This window comes from Bombina bombina, chromosome 3 (genome assembly GCF_027579735.1).
Source record: "Bombina bombina isolate aBomBom1 chromosome 3, aBomBom1.pri, whole genome shotgun sequence".
NCBI classification, from domain to species: Eukaryota; Metazoa; Chordata; class Amphibia; order Anura; family Bombinatoridae; genus Bombina; species Bombina bombina.
This window is the reverse complement of record NC_069501.1, coordinates 1,237,085,793-1,237,102,709: the sequence shown is the minus strand read 5'-3', so window position 1 is coordinate 1,237,102,709 and position 16,917 is coordinate 1,237,085,793. Positions and strand designations below refer to the sequence as shown.

Below are 16,917 nucleotides of genomic sequence, written 5' to 3'. Positions count from 1 at the left end.
GATCTGCACCTGAGTCCTCATTACTTCTCCAAAATCTGTTAAATGTCCAGAAGTCTTCTGCAAGTAGAGACCGTGCTAACCAACCTTCAGACTGCGCACAACCTGAAATAGACACTCATAGTGAGACCCGAGCAATTGAGCTTCTCCTCGGCAGGTATTGTCTGCTATTTATTTTTATAGCCATAGTGAAATTTCAAGTTTTTCTAATGGAAATTTCCAGCTGTCAATAGAGATTGTCCTGTTGTTGTTTCCCCCCCCCCTAGCTGTCACCACATTAAATTGAGATCTATTTGTTATAGACGAAAACAATAAAACTTTAGGACATTTTAAATTATGTTGATTTTTTTTTTCTTTTAAATTAAAAAATACTTTAACCAAAAAAAAATGAAGAAGTTCTGTATTTTTACTGCTTTATTAAATAACCCGCAGCTACTACAAGTACATTCCAGCCACAGTCTTGCGAGAACATAATTTACTTTTCTATTAACTGCTGTAGAGGGGGTTCTTTTTGTTGCATAGCAATGCATTTCAGCCCTCAGTGGAAACTAATAGGTTAAGCACTTTCAATCTCTTTTTAAATCTTTTTTTATTTTGTTTTATTAGTTATAACTGTATTCCTTTACCTACATTTTAACATATTAAAGGGACAGATTTTTTTTTTTTGTTTAAAATGATACATAACACTTTTACTACCCATTCCCCAGCTTTGCCCAACCAACATTGTTATATTAATATACTTTATAACCTCTAAATCTCTGCCTGTTTCTAATCCTTTGCAGGCCGCCTCTTATCTCAGTGCATTTTATCAGCTTTTCATAGCCAGACCGTGCTAGATCATGTATGCTATATAGATAACATTGTGCTCAATCCCGTGGAGTTGTTTATGAAGCAGCACTAATTGGGGAAATGCAAGTTTATAAATAGCACTGAGATAAGGAGCAGTGTGCAGAGGCGTAGATACAAAGTAATCACAGAGGTAAAACGTATATTAATATAACTGCGTTGATTATGCAAAACTAGGGAATGGGTAATAAAGAGATTATCTCTATCTATCTATCTTTTTAACAATAAAAATGTTTATGGAAAACTGTCCCTTTAAACTATATCTTTAAAGTTGTTAAGGGGTTCCTATGATAATAATTTTATATTTGCCCCTTCTGTGGAAAGTGAAGTTAGTAATATCTGTAAGTTCTCTAAAAATTGACGCAGACCTTCTGCTGAGCTACCCAAATATCATTTTTTTTAAAACCTAAAAAAATAATCAAATTAATAATTTTCTAAAAATTTCCTGTTTGCTCAAAGCATTCTTGTTATTCAGTCACATAAGCATTCTAAAGAATCTACTTGTTTATATTACATACAGAAAATACAAGGCTTGTTGTGTTGGTTACAGGAACATTTGCATATGATAAAATAAGAAAATGGTTATACAGTATTTAGAATTAAGATCTTTAATTGTGATTTTTTTTCTCTCTTGTCTCTCAGCTCTGCTTTTTCTCATGGACATTACTGGGATGGAGTGGGCTCGCCTCCGGAATCTGTATCGGGAGGAAGTGACTTCTGCAATGAGAGTGAACTTAATGACCCGCTGTATGACCAAAGCCTGCTAGAGAAACTATTTTATACAGCACCTGTAAGTCCCAAAGCAGGATAAAGTGCAACTGAAATACTGCTTGTTGTATGCTGGTAGGTCACCCTGCTGAGATCTGGGTACCTACCTATCCTTCATTCCTTCTTCCGCCGACAGTGGATGTCTACATAAGTTATAATCCTGAACAACAGAGCAGTCTAACAAATAGGTTCTTACAGTAAAAGTGTTACTAGAGATTTGAGTGCTTGACTAAACTAGATGTCTTGCTTATGTGTGTACTTGACTTTATTTCAAAGGAACCAAACCGAGAAATATAATGTGTGTATATATAAATGTTATGGATCTTTTATTGCCATATTCTGGATGGTTTTAATGGGCCTATATACAACTATATCTTTGCCTCTTCTATTATGCAGAAAATGTAACCTTTAAATGATGATAAATCATCACTAAAAATAAAGGCGACCTTCATTTATCAGTTTAAAAACACTGTATTAGAATTTGCATTGCCTAGCAAATAAAACAGTCCAGATCACAATTAGAGACCTTAAAAAGGAGGATTTAAATACTTTAATAGGGTGTGAATTGTGACAATAATAATAATGCTATAATGAAAGTCATATATTCAATTATTTATTGATTAAAGTGCCTGCTCGCTCAATTTTTTTTCTAATAAATCTATGTATTGTAATGTTTTTGCAGAAATCAGACAGCAGCCTCAGTGACTACATTAATGATGAAGAAGAGCCTAAAATTTGCAGTAAAAAAGCTAAAAATAAAGTGCTTCAAGCTGAAGAAAATATTACATTAAGGGACACCAGGTAAACTGAAACAAGTTTCATTTGCAGTTCTTGATCTATGAACATATTTTTTTTTCTCTCAGATCCTAATAGAGGCAATAATTTTATAGCTACCATGATTTTTTGTAAATATGTGATTGCAGTTTTCCTCGAATATTTTAGTAGAAAGAGAGAAAGTGTGATAAGAAGTCTTATGACACGCAACCAACCTGCCTGAGGTTTCACGTTGCTTCATTATATAGCATTACATTTAACAAAATAATTACATATCACGTTAACAGAAAAAATACTGGAGCACTATATAATGTAGTTACATATAATTTGGTTATCATTACTGGAGCACTATATAATGTAGTTACATATAATTTGGTTATCATTACTGGAGCACTATATTATGTAGTTACATATAATTTGGTTATCATTACTGGAGCACTATATAATGTAGTTACATATAATTTGGTTATCATTACTGGAGCACTATATAATGTAGTTACATATAATTTGGTTATCATTACTGGTCATTTTAAAAGCACGTTGGTGTTGTACAGCAAGCAGCACATTTTATTTACACACAGTGCTGTTATTTTCTTTCAGCATTCAGGAGATACCAGAAAGATTACACAGTGAAGTCCCAAAATCAGATGCTGTTAATCTCACTATGGATCAGTTGACTCTCTTAGGCCGAATGCATATTGCACGAGTTGTTGTGGAGTCTTTAAGGGTCCCACTAGAGAGTTCACAGATCACGCCAAGCAAGGGTAGTAGCAGAGGGAAGCCTCCACGGCCGGTGTCTTCTGTTAAACAGTAAGTCAGCAGAATAAGATAACAATTAATTCCTCATGTTTATGTTATTGTAGCATAAGTATAATTGTTTATATTAGAATGTTGCAGATTTGGGGTTGTGCTTATCTTTGAGAAATTGTGTTTTGATTGATTGACCCTACTAAAGTTCATTGTTATAGTATGGATCTTCCCAGCGACTAGCGCTGCTGATCGGTTCATCGGCTGTTTTCGCTTCAGCAATACTTTAATTATTTGTTTAACCACTTTGTGTTTAACATAGAGTTACAGGGTCAGTAGTGATTTAATTGCATGCTCTAACAATGAGCACATGTCTTTTTCCTCACTATAATGGCCATTTAAAGGACATTCATCTGACACATAAGCACTTAAAAGAAATTTATTTTCTTCCCATGTGCTCTTACACATTTTACTATTGGTCTTCAGTGCATTTAAATCAATATTTATAGGCTTTTTAAGGCAGGGATACATACCCATTTTTGTAACCTCTACCCTCTAATAGTACTAGTGTACATTAACGGGAAATTATTTTTAATAGAACCATAGATATTTAAAGTAGATAAGAAACAGAAGACAATTAGATTTTTCCATATTTGTATGCAAAGTGTTAACTGGATAACAGGTATTTTTTTAATGCTTACAGATTTTGTTCTTATTACCTCTACTGGAACTCTGTTTCATTAAGTAACTGCCCTCTCTGTAATGAAATGCATAGGAAAATTACTCCTGAAATTGTTGCCCTCTAACAAGAGGTCCTGGCCCTTTTTTCTGGTATTTCTATAGAAAAAAACCACCTCATCTACTTTATAAAATCCTTTTAAATACTTGAATATTTATATTGCACGAGCCTCTCCCTTCTTGAATTAAATGTATACATATTAAGGTAATTCATTCATTACTTTTTCATTATACTTTTTCATTTCATACTTTTTTTTCTGGCCATAAACCATTTTATTTCCTAGTTTGTTTTTAAATGGTTTTCATAATTGTTCTCAATATTCAAGATGAGGCTTCTCTAGTAATGCGGTTACTGTTTTTTTTTAACATTTTTAAATATTACTGTAGTATAATTGTTGTGATGTGTTTGATACTATGCATTTCATATGTTCCCTGGATATGTGCTTTATTTTTTACTTCATAATCATAACAAATCCTCTGCAGTTTTTAACCTCTGTTATTTTTATATATGTTTACACACGTATTTTGGGGATAGATTATCTGTATCTTTTATTCTCATCATGTTGCCAGAACCTACTTTGTAGAGTTCCACTTTCCAGTGTCATCCAAAAATAGAGCGGGCGACATCTCCTTGGCAACTGAAATCACTCGCCTGGTCTCAAGCAAGATTGTAGGAGGATGTAAGTACCTTGCTATAACAATGCTAATCTGTCTCATCCAAAATATTTTCTAATTTATTCACTGTACTCAATCTTCTAACTGTAAAATGTATTAACCCTTGCGTGATATATACCGTGTGTGTATATATATGTGTGTATATATATATATATATATATATTATTATTATTATTATTATTATTATTATTATTATTATTATTTTTTTTTTTTTTTTTTGCAAGGCACAGACTTTCATAAAAAAAGTTTACTTGTGCATGAAATAAAACTTTGTAAAAACAGTTTTAAAGGTTATGCCAAGCCCAAATAATATGAATTGCTTTATATGGCTGTTCTCCATTGTGTTACAAGAATGTGCATACATCATGTCTCGTGTCCTACGGAGCTTACAATATTCAATTTTTATTTTCTTTTCAAGTGGTGAAGTTCCAGCAGCGCTTTGTTTTTCCCATAATGTTTAGTGGGCAAATGATTGAACACTGGTGGAACACGGATCTGACGTTTAAGATCTTTTTGCGGAAGGGATCCCAGAAAAAGGTATATCTATATGGCTACTTTTGGGGTAATACATATGAAATTATTTTGGTTTACAATTAATTTTAAACATTTGCACTTTATTGTTGCCAATATTAGTTAAAGACTGTGGCCCAATATTGTGAAGACAATGGCAGAGGCCCTAATTAAATTGAATTTTACGCACCCAAAAAACTGAAAATGTAAATGGTTATCCCTTTCTCTCCCATGACATCACCTGTAATATAACTGATTACATCATCTGTGATATCACTATTTAAATTACAGCCTTGAACCAACATTCTTGTCTATCCCCTTTCCTGCTAGTAATGGCACTGCATTGGTTAAAACACATATAATGCTTTCAAATACTGATACTGCTTTTATAACACTTATTTGGACGTCTAGCTTGTCTTCATACACCAACACTACAATAAAACATTGGCCTACTGGCATAGCACTTGAAACCAAAATGAATAACACTTCTATATCCTGCTTTAACGGTGCCGTTATACATTACTGTATCAGGTCTGCACCACCCAATCTAGCAGTGTTACTCCTGCCAAGCACTACTGTACCTGCACTCTCACTATAATACCTGAGAAAAATAGTAAGTTGTACGTTGAGAAATCCTTATGCGTATGTGAATGGTCATGGTTGTTAGGAATTCTCCAGGCATTCCTAAAGCAAATCCCTCTGTATTTATCTTTACTACCGCTGTGGGAGGACTGTTCTATGTTGGAAATACCTTGTATTACCCACAACCCTTCAAAGACTGAGGTTACTGGCATACTTAAAGGGAGATGAAACCTACAAATTTTCTTTCATGATTTAGGTAGAACATACAATTTTAAACAACTTTTCAGTTAACTTCTATTATGAAATGTTTTCTTGATATTCTTGGTATCATTTGTTGAAGGAGCAGCAATGCACTTCTGGTTTCTAACTAAACACATGGGTGAGCCAATGACAATCAGTATATATATGCAGCCACCAATCAGCAGCTAGAACCTAGGTTCTTTGTTGCTCCCAAGCTTACCTAGATAAACATTTCAGCAAAGGATAACAAGAGAAGGAAGCAAATTAAATAATAGAAGTAAATTAGAAAGTTTTTTAAAAATTTCTGCGCTTTCTAAATCATTAATGTCTAATTATGACTTTACTGTCCCTTTTTAAAAAAAAAATAAGATTTTTTTTCAAGTATCTCAGCATCAAAATATAGTATAACCACATAGTGTAAAAAAAATAAAGTGCTCTGTAAAACAAATCTCCTTCTTTTACGATGAATCCCTTTGCAAGTGGCACACTGATAGTGCGGGCATGATAACAAATATCAATGGACTGTGCTACCATTAGTATGGGACTTTAATATTACAAGTCCATGGTAAAGCGTGCTAACCAGAGAAGGACTAGCACGCCCGACTTCACTTGAGGGCAGTCAATATATTTTTAATGGATTTCCTGACTGCGCTAATTTGTGCTAGAACAGAAAGTTATAGTTTGCGCTTGAGCAAAAAAAAAAAACTAAACTGTGGTTAAACAAAATGTTAAAATAAATTTGCACAAAGTAAAGTATTACACAGATATATACACTTTTTAATAAAAAAAATATAATTTATATATATATATATATTATACACACACATACAGTGAAGGACCAGCACCTCACAGGGATCCAAATACATTAAAGGTTTACCTTTTGGATGTGCTGCCTCTCTGTTCCTTTTTTGCACTATATATATATATATATATATATATATATATATATATATATATATATATATATATATATATATATATATATAATGCCGTGACGTCTCTCCCCAGCTTCTTGCTCCTCCCCTCCACTTCCGGTATTCGTGGGCATGGTGCCCGGGTGTGTGTAACATATAGTTTCTTGGCGGTTTTCTCTACAGCAAGTTGTTTTAAAATATCAGGTTGGAAGCCATCTAAAATGGCAAGTTACACTATAAGATTGTAAATGATATGGGTGTTTTTATAAACCGCAACTGGGCTGATACATGATAGGTCTGCACCAGGTTTCAATCATTGAAGCATTGACTGTTTGTTGTTCTGAGGCCCTCCCACACTGCTTTACAATATGAAGCCTATAATATTAAGCATATATAGAACTATTAAATAGTGATAAGATTCCATTTATTGTTGGATTACTGTATTTTTATCTTCACTTTATGTTTAGTATATTAGTGTTTAGTCACCCATCCTAATAATCACTGATCAGCTTTATGTATGTTTTTTAACATTATATATTGACTTATTAAGAATATCAACACTGCCACTTTGTTTAGGTGGTTGCCATGACTGCACTTTTGGCGGTTTTTGGTCTTAATTGAGGGGAGGGGTTATCACTTTGTTTGCACTATAAACTTCATGTGTTTGCCATTACACTTTGTCTGAGGAAGGGGATACTCTGTCTCCGAAACGTCACAATAAATGGTGTGTTTTTTGAAGGAAAGACCAGTGAGTGCAAGTTCTTGTTACTTTTATTCATTGTCACTAGCACTCTGGCATGGCATATTGATCTGGAAGTGAAAGTACAGGTACTGTACTTTACTGTATTTATTTCTTTTTTGTTTCATACAATACCTGTACCTTTAATGTCCAAATAAATAGTGCTTGTAAAGAACTTGTGTGTACAGTACTAATGTACAGTATATAATGCACTTACCAAATTATCCTGTACAGTACAACATTGCACAGTTCTAGCAACCCCAACAGAGTCTTGCCAGTGCGCCCTGTCATAAGAGCCCTCATGCAATTTTGTGCAATCTCCTGACTCGCGGTCAGTGTTAAAGTGCCGCAGTGAGAAACGACTTCCGGATTTGCAGCGGCGCCGTATTAGTGGATCGCCGTAAAGCGGGGTATACCTGTACACACATTCCCCAAGGTTCACTTGAGGTAGATGCCACAGGGTCGGCAGGGCGTCTTCCTTGTAGATGGGGGATTTACATTACTTCTAGCTTTACCCAGAGCCGATTGGGTAATGTCAGCTTACCCATAATATGTAATATTTTTTTTATATATATATATATATATATATATATATATATATATATATATATATATATATATATATATATATATATATATATACTTTTGAGCCCTTCCCAGTCAAATATCTTAAAACATGCAATATCCTATTTATTCGTTTTTAATAGAGGTACTTGAAATTCCAATAACCCGGCCGCAATAAAATTTTAGTTTGAGCGCAGATAGGGTGCAAGTAAAAAAGTTTTTTAGTTCACCGCTTGTAATCTGGCCCTATGTGTTTTACTTCTTCAAAAGAGTTTAAAGTGAAGGTCAATTTAGATTAATCAATGCCCGGTTTTTAATAATCCTATTAAAAACAAGGGCACTTTAATTAATCAAAATTGACATTTCACTCGTTTTCTTCAAAAACTTACCTTTTAATCCTGACAGCCGCTCCAGCGATTTCCCCCGGCCATCGGAAGCCTTTTCATACGTCAGAAATGACGAATACGGCTTCCTCCAATCACGGCTTCCCCCCCGGGGGAATCATGGGCTGAGGCAACGCTGTGATTGGAGGAAGCCGGATTCATCATTTTGGACCGGCGAAGAGAGCTTGCGACGGGCGGAGGAAGCGCTGCAGCTGCTGTCAGGATTAAAAAGTAAGTTTTTGAAGAAAACGAGTGAAATGTCAATTTTGATTAATTAAAGTGCCCTTGTTTTTAATAGGATTATTAAAAACCGGCACCGATTCATGTAAATTGACCTTCACTTTAAGACGTAGACAAAGTTGCACTCCTGGCGAGTAGATAGAGCACAGAGATGTATTTATGCTACTTGATCGCCAGCTTTATTCTTGTCTGGAGAGGCACAAGAACACACCTTTCACAATGCGTTTAACTAGAGATTCGCTTTTGAATTGAAGGCATACAATGAATGTCTTTTGTTATGTTGTTGTTATAACAGGTTTTACTTGAAATTACATTTCTGAATTTTCTTGGGTTTCATGTCTCTAGCCAGGCCTGATTGGCTCTGCCTCATTTTCCCTTTGTGATGTTCTGAAATCGGAGAGTCTGTCTGTGACGTGCAATCTTCCTGTGCTCTGCAGTGAGGACAATCAGGAGAAGACAGCTGTTGGTCCATTAAAGGTATTACTTTGGCACAGCAGATTGAATTACTTAAGCATATTTGTGTAAAGGTTAATATGTCCATGGCGCATGCTCAGAGTTACCACATACCTGATGTAAGGGCATTAGTGAGCTTCCTGTGTATACAGAACAGTAATCGGCATGAAGGACTTGTGGCCTTAACATAAAATATAACTGGGAATGATTGCTGGGTTCTTATTTTGTGCATTATATTGCAATGGCAATGATCATGTAAAAAATGAATGTTCTCTTCGAGTAACAACTATTAATATACCTTACATTTGTCTACCCTATTGTGTTTTGTTAACTAGATTAGCTATGTGACTCTACAAGGGAAGGAGAGGAATTTACTAATGTTATGCAGGTAACATTTGCTTTTGATCATCTAGGATATCTTCTTATGTAACAGGTTTCTGTAGAGCTTGCAGGAGAAAGCAAAGATCTTTTAAGCACAACTGAGAAAACTTCTGGATCAGCAAAGCCGATGCAATCATACCCTCTCCACCATGGTGTGACCATCACAAAGCCCGAATCTCATCCTGCTGCCGATACTGATACTTCTATACAAGCCAAGTCCATGTATTATGCTCCACCTGTCCGGCAAAGTGATCTGCAGCATACTGTAACCGATGTACAAAGAATGCCATTGTCACAAGCCATAGAAATGCCACCTGAAGAAGATGGCTTACTGTTGCACGTTGTTCTCATGGTGCCTGAGGGTAAAGGGTTAACAACTGCAAGCGCCAACTCTTCCTCATCGTGTAATCCCTACCTGAACTGCAAACTCTTCTCTGCACAAGAAGCCACTCGTTCTTCTGTAGCTTGGGGCACAACTCAGCCTGTGTTTAACTTTTCACAGGTATTTCTTTTTCCTCTATTTTTATGTCCATATTTAATGTTTGTATATTTATCACTAGACCTCGCTCAGGATATGCAAAAATCTAGAAGTCGTTTAATTCTCCCAAATTAAGTTATACTAGTGTTCCTTCCCTATGTACAGTCCAGGATGTCTCTGTTATAACAAGTTATTAGTATGTACCACTTCCAACTATTCTACCTGAGCTTTGATTTATTAAATATACAGCAGACATTTTGTGTTAGTGCTTGCCACCATTATATACATTTTATTTTTAAATGATTTTATATTGAGAGCTAATTTTCCAATTGACAGGTACATCTTAACATATAAAAAGACATAGAGTTCTGTTACAGAGTTCAAAAGGTTGTACAGTAAACAGTGGCATACAACCTATAACGTAAAAAAAAAAATAGTAACTCCTAACCAATGAAACATCAGTATATAAATATACCTGGCACAGTAAAGATCACACTATTGGTTGTTCTAGTGATACATGGGTAATAATAATAGATTAAAAAAAAGGAAATCTCTGGGGGTTTTTTTACCTCCTGAATCTAGCCAGGCCTCTCTTGGATCTTGAATACCACTTGTATATGACATGGGAGGTTTATTTATATATATATATATATATATATATATATATATATATATATATATATATATATATATATATATATATATATATATATATATATATATAGCAATAGGGCCACTTTTGGACCCTTGGTATATAATTCTGAACTATAAGATTCAATACTTTATTAGTGAACAAAAAAAAGGAGCCATTAAATAGTTAAATTAGCTTTAGTATTTATACCATTGCAGATATGAGGGGATGCAAATAGCCAAAACAGACTGCACAGGCAGCATTCTGAAATAAATCTGTACTAAAACCACATTTTGTCTGATTTAATAACTATGAACATAAATAAATGAAACAAACATAATATAATGGTAAACCTTTAAGTAGTAAGACATATTTGACAGCATTAACAGAGATGCTCTGTAATGTAAGTATAAGTTTGGAAAACATATACACCGAGATTTCGAGTTTTGCGTTAACAGGGGTGCGTTGCTAACGAGCCTTTTTTTTTAACGCTCCCTTAAGACAACGCTGCTATTACAGGTTTTTTTAAACCTGGCGTTAGCCGCAAAAAGTTGAGCGTAGAGCAAAATTTAGCTCCACATCTCACCTCAATACCAGCGTTGCTTACGGTAGCGGTAAGCTGGCTAAACGTGCTTGTGCACGATTTCCCCATAGGAAACAATGGGGCTGAGCCAGCTAAAAAAAAAACTAACACCTGCAAAAAAGCAGCGTTCAACTTCTAACGCAGCCCCATTGATTCCTATGGGGAAAGGAATTTTATGTCTACACCTAACACCCTAACATGAACCCCGAGTCTAAACACCCCTAATCTTACACTTATTAACCCCTAATCTGCCGTCCCCGACATCGTCGCCACCTACATTATAATTATTAACCCCTACTCTGCCGCTCTGGACACCGTTGCCACCTACATTATCCCTATGAACCCCTAATCTGCTGCCCCCAACATCGCCGAATCCTACATTTATATTTATTAACCCCTAATCTGCCGCCCCCAACGTCGCCGCAACCTAACTACACTTATTAACCTCTAATCTGCCGCCGCCACTATAATAAAGTTATTAACCCCTAAACCTAAGTCTAACCCTAACACCCCCTAATTTAAATATAATTTAAATAAATCTAAATAAAATAACTACAATTAAATAAATTATTCCTATTTAAAACTAAATACTTACCTATAAAATAAACCCTAAGATATCTACAATATAACTAATAGTTACATTGTAGCTAGCTTAGGGTTTATTTTTATTTTACAGGCAACTTTGTATTTATTTTAACTAGGTACAATAGTTATTAAATAGTTATTAACTATTTAATAACTTCCTTGTTAAAATAAATACAACTTTACCTGTAAAATAACCCTAACCTAAGTTACAATTACACCTAACACTACACTATAATTAAATTAATTACCTAAACTAACTACAATTAATTACAATTAAATTAAATAAACTAAAGTACGAAAAACAACAAACACTAAATTACAGAAAATAAATAAAATTTTCAATTTTTTTAAACTAATTACACCTACTCTAATCCCCCTAATAAAATAAAAAAGCCCCCCAAAATAATAAAAATCCCTACACCATACTAAATTACAAATAGCCCTTAAAAGGGCCTTTTGCGGGGCATTGCCCCAAAGTAATCAGCTCTTTTACCTGTAAAAAAAAAAATACAATACCCCCCCCCCAACATTTACAACCCACACACCCAACCCTACTCTAAAACCCACCCAATCCCCCTTAAAAAAAAAACTAACACTACCCCCTTGTCAGGGTTTTTTCCCTGTTTGCCATGTACTGCTGGCAGCCATTTTACTCACCTCTCTTCCTGACTATGGTGCATTGTGGGGGATGCTGCTCATTTCCTACACTTCCTTTTATGGTCAGACTGGTGTGCATCATCCATGTGAGACAGGATGCAGTCTCAGAATTGTGATGTCATCACTTACTATTTAAAGGGCCTCTGTTCAGTATGCTTTGCCTTTGCGTTGTCTCAGACCTGTTTGTGAGAGTTCCTGTGTATTACCTGGCTGCCTGATGTCCTTCCTGGTTCCTGATCCCTGGCTTGTTCCTGACTCTGCTGTTTTCCTTGTTCCTGATTCTGGCTCGTCTGACTATTCGCTTAGGCTCCTGACTCGGCTCGTCTGACTACCAGCTCTGGTTTTGATTCCTGGCTTGTTATTTGACTTGTGGACTTTTTATTATTTTTTGCTATGAATAAAGGTGTGATTATTTTTGCACTTCTCGTCTCAGTCTGATTCCTGGCACCCTGACACCCCTTGAAGATCACCCTACCTTGAGAGGTCTTCACCCAGCCGGGCACAAGTGTACCTCCAGAGGGGCAGAAGTCTTCATCCGATCCGGGCAGAAGAGGTCCTCCAAGCGGTAGAGGTCTTCATCCAGACGGCATCTTCTATCTTCATCCATCCGTAGCGGGTCCATCTTCAATCCAGCTGACGCGGAGCATCCTCTTCAAATGAAGTCCAAGCGAAGAATGAAGGTTCCTTTAAATGACATCATCCAAGATAGCGTCCCTTGTATTCCGATTGGCTGATAGGATTCTAGCAGCCAATAGGAATTAAGGTAGGAAAAATCCTATCATCGCTATCATCCAAGATAGCGTCCCTTGTATTCCGATTGGCTGATTGGATCAGCCAATAGGATTTTTCCTACCTTAATTCCGATTGGCTGATAGGATTCTATCAGCCAATCGGAATTCAAGGGACGGCATCTTGGATGACGTCATTTAAAGGAACCTTCATTCTTCGCTTGGACTTCATTTGAAGAGGATGCTCCGCGTCGGCTGGATTGAAGATGGACCTGCTCCGCTCCGGATGGATGAAGATAGAAGATGCCGTCTGGATGAAGACTTCTGCCGCTTGGAGGACCTCTTCTGCCTGGATCGGATGAAGACTTCTGCTCCTCTCGAGGTCCACTTGTGCCCGGCTGGGTGAAGACGTCTCAAGGTAGGGTGATCTTCAAGGGGCTTTTTTTTTTACAGGTAAAAGAGCTGATTACTTTGGGGCAATGCCCCGCAAAAGGCCCCTTTAAGGGCTATTTGTAATTTAGTATAGGGTAGGGATTTTTATTATTTTGGGGGGCTTTTTTATTTTATTAGGGGGATTAGAGTAGGTGTAATTAGTTTTAAAAAAAATTGTAATTATTTTTTTTTCCTGTAATTTAGTGTTTGTTGTTTTTCGTACTTTAGTTTATTTTATTTAATTGTAGTTAGTTTAGGTAATTAATTTAATTATAGTGTAGTGTTAGGTGTAATTGTAACTTAGGTTAGGGTTTATTTTGCAGGTAAATTTGTATTTATTTTAACTAGGAAGTTATTAAATAGTTAATAACTATTTAATAACTATTGTACTTAGTTAAAATAAATACAAAGTTGCCTGTAAAATAAAAATAAACCCTAAGATAGCTACAAATGTAACTATTAGTTATATTGTAGATATCTTAGGGTTTATTTTATAGGTAAGTATTTAGTTTTAAATAGGAATAATTTATTTAATTGTAGTTATTTTATTTAGATTTATTTAAATTATATTTAAGTTAGGGGGGGTTAGACTTAGGTTTAGGGGTTAAGAAATGTAATATACTTGCGGCGACGTTGGGGTCGGCAGATTAGGGGTTAATAAATGTAGGTAGGTGTCGGCGATGTTAGGGACGGCAGATTAGGGGTTAATAAAATGTAACTAGTGTTTGCGAGGCGGGAGTGCGGCGGTTTAGGGGTTAATATATTTATTAAAGTGGCGGTGTTGTCCGGTCGGCATTTTAGGAGTTAAAAACGTTATAAAGAGGAAAAAGAAAAAAGAAGCGTTGAGTCTTACAGTAAATCCACAAAAGTTCTTTATTGGAAACAGGCTTCTACTGGAGACACCAGGTAACTTTAATAAAGTGTTTCCGATGTGGGGGTGCCTCGGTTTAGGGGTTAATAGGTAGTTTATGGGTGTTAGTGTACTTTTTAGCACTTTAGTTAAGAGTTTTATGTTACGGCGTTAGCCCATAAAACTCTTAACTACTGACTTTTAAATGAGGTAGGAGTCTTGACAGGAGAGGGTCTACCGCTCACTTCTTCCAAGACTCGTAATACCGGCGTTAGGCAAGTCCCATTGAAAAGATAGGATACGCAATTGACGTAAGGGGATTTGCGGTAAGCTCGAGTCGCGGAAGAAAAGTGAGCGGTACACCCTCTCCTGCCAGACTCGTAATACCAGCGGGCGTTAAAAAGCAGCGTTGGGACCTCTCAACGCTGCTTTTTAAGGCTAACGCAAGACTCGTAATCTAGCCGATAGTATTTCTCTATATTCCATATAAACAGCGCCACCTGTTGGCCAGATAAAAAGCCTAAACAAAACGGGACTGGTGAATTAAATGAGAAGTTTTAAGTGCTGTTGTATTATAAAGGTAATGACATATAATACTGAGGGTGAGAGATTAGGGAATTATGTGAATGGCCAAAATGGATCTGCTAATCATTATAGGAGTAAAAGTGAAATGAATGATTGAGCCAGCTCTCAGTTGACACAGAGCATAGTAACAACAAAGTAGATAACCAGATATTATTCTCACCTGCAGCTCTGACCGCTAGCTGCAAGACCAGAATGTACATAATAAAAGGGCTTATGGACTTTTATTATAAAAGGGTATGTGGTAAATATAACATATCCCTTACAATATGTTACCTTACCGCTGAGATCTGCCAAAGCGGAGCCTTCTTGATTTCCATAATGGATTCTAAGAATTTTAATGATGCTATTGGTAGACTAAAAACATTGCGGATAGAAGGGTAAAAAGTGAGTTTTAGCCAATTAGCATTTATTTTTGTGGAAAGGGTGATAATGTTGCTGCTAGGTCTACATTTTTGTAAGGGTAATATACCTATATTGCGGTCTATAGAGACCGAGAGTAATCTATAACTTAATATAGTGAAAACTATTAACAGAGTCATTCATAGCATCTCATAAATATGGTTCCTGATTTATAATTCTAGGCTATGATATAAACGCTGCTGCTGTCAATGAGTGCTGTTGACTTTGTTAGCCCCCAGTAACAACAGGATCCGGTCCCTTAGCGAAGATGGCAGTAGGTTGTATTATAGAGTTCTCTAGGTGAATCTGATAAAGATGCATGGGGTAATTGTAGGTGGTGTTCCAGTTTCTAGCACTTTTGTTATGCAGATCAGTTACTAAGTAAGTAAAGAGAGTAGTGTTCATACTTAACCCACACCAGTTCTCAAAAAATAGATGCAAGTTTCGGAGTTCGGGGTACAAAGACCTTAAGCGGAGGTTGCTGAACCAAGCTTGTCTGCATTGAGAGATGCATCTCCATGGAACAGTCATCCAGATAGCAGTGACTCCCTGTTGTTGCTTCTAGGACTGGGTGATTCCAGAGCTAGCTTTATGATAGCAGCCTGTATCCTCCATGTATCCTCTGGTATTGGCATTGCGTATTTTAAGATCACTGCGCCTGGCAGTGAAGCAGAGTGTTGGATTTTTTTACTCTTCTGGTCAGGAGAATTGGCAGTCTCAGTGGAAGCTGGTTGTGGGCAAACAGAAGGCTGTACTGTTATTAAGCCTACCCTGGCAGTACCCATAACAGTGTCCTTAGGGTGCCCAGAGTAAGAAGTTGCAGATGCTCTCTCCTCTGTAAGCTTGGCCCCGTTAGATAGTGCCATCTGCTTCATGGTGTAGTTGTAGCTGTGTCAGCTGCGGCCATATCTGTCTGCTGAACCAGAATGTCGCCAGTTCCCCAGGCTGCGGCTAAGTATCTCTCAAGTAGTAAAAAGAGCTTGTTCAAAATATTGCTGGTTATTACTAAAGGGTTCATTTCGCTGGACTCCATCTTCGAGGTATGTGTTGCAGATCCCTGTTGTAGATTCATCAGATTGCTGTATGGTAGTATTATCCTATTACAGGATATCCTAACCCCAGAATTATGGGGGGATATATGTGCGGCAGCTCCAGACCTATGCTTCACACCTCACACCGGCCTTGCTTCTTGAGATCCTCACACTGCTTAAGCGCAGCAGGTTGTAAAATGGCCTCTAGGCCTGTGGAGACGAATGTCGCACAGCTGTCTCAAAGAGCATAGGAAAAAGCACAGTTGGATCATCCATTAACACCTGCCGGATCCCAGCTGAACAGATGTTAACAAGGGTGTAAAATAATGTAGGTTTGCTGTAGAAAACCCACAGAAAATGTTTTAAACTTCAGGAGCTTTATAAAGACACGTCTTTCCGCAATGAGA

The 16,917-nt window shown here is 36.5% G+C and overlaps 1 protein-coding gene across 1 annotated transcript in view; it reads left to right on the top strand.

Moving 5' to 3' along the window:
- Positions 1 to 16,917, top strand: part of C2CD3 (C2 domain containing 3 centriole elongation regulator) — a 171,377-nt gene that overhangs the window by 27,046 nt on the left and 127,414 nt on the right. Inside the window, exons 7-14 of the mRNA XM_053708737.1 lie at positions 2 to 154; positions 1,486 to 1,633; positions 2,294 to 2,412; positions 2,986 to 3,195; positions 4,441 to 4,550; positions 4,964 to 5,082; positions 9,063 to 9,194; positions 9,604 to 10,053. Of these exons, the coding sequence (XP_053564712.1) occupies positions 2 to 154; positions 1,486 to 1,633; positions 2,294 to 2,412; positions 2,986 to 3,195; positions 4,441 to 4,550; positions 4,964 to 5,082; positions 9,063 to 9,194; positions 9,604 to 10,053 (1,441 nt within the window). The remainder of the gene's footprint in view (position 1; positions 155 to 1,485; positions 1,634 to 2,293; positions 2,413 to 2,985; positions 3,196 to 4,440; positions 4,551 to 4,963; positions 5,083 to 9,062; positions 9,195 to 9,603; positions 10,054 to 16,917) is intronic.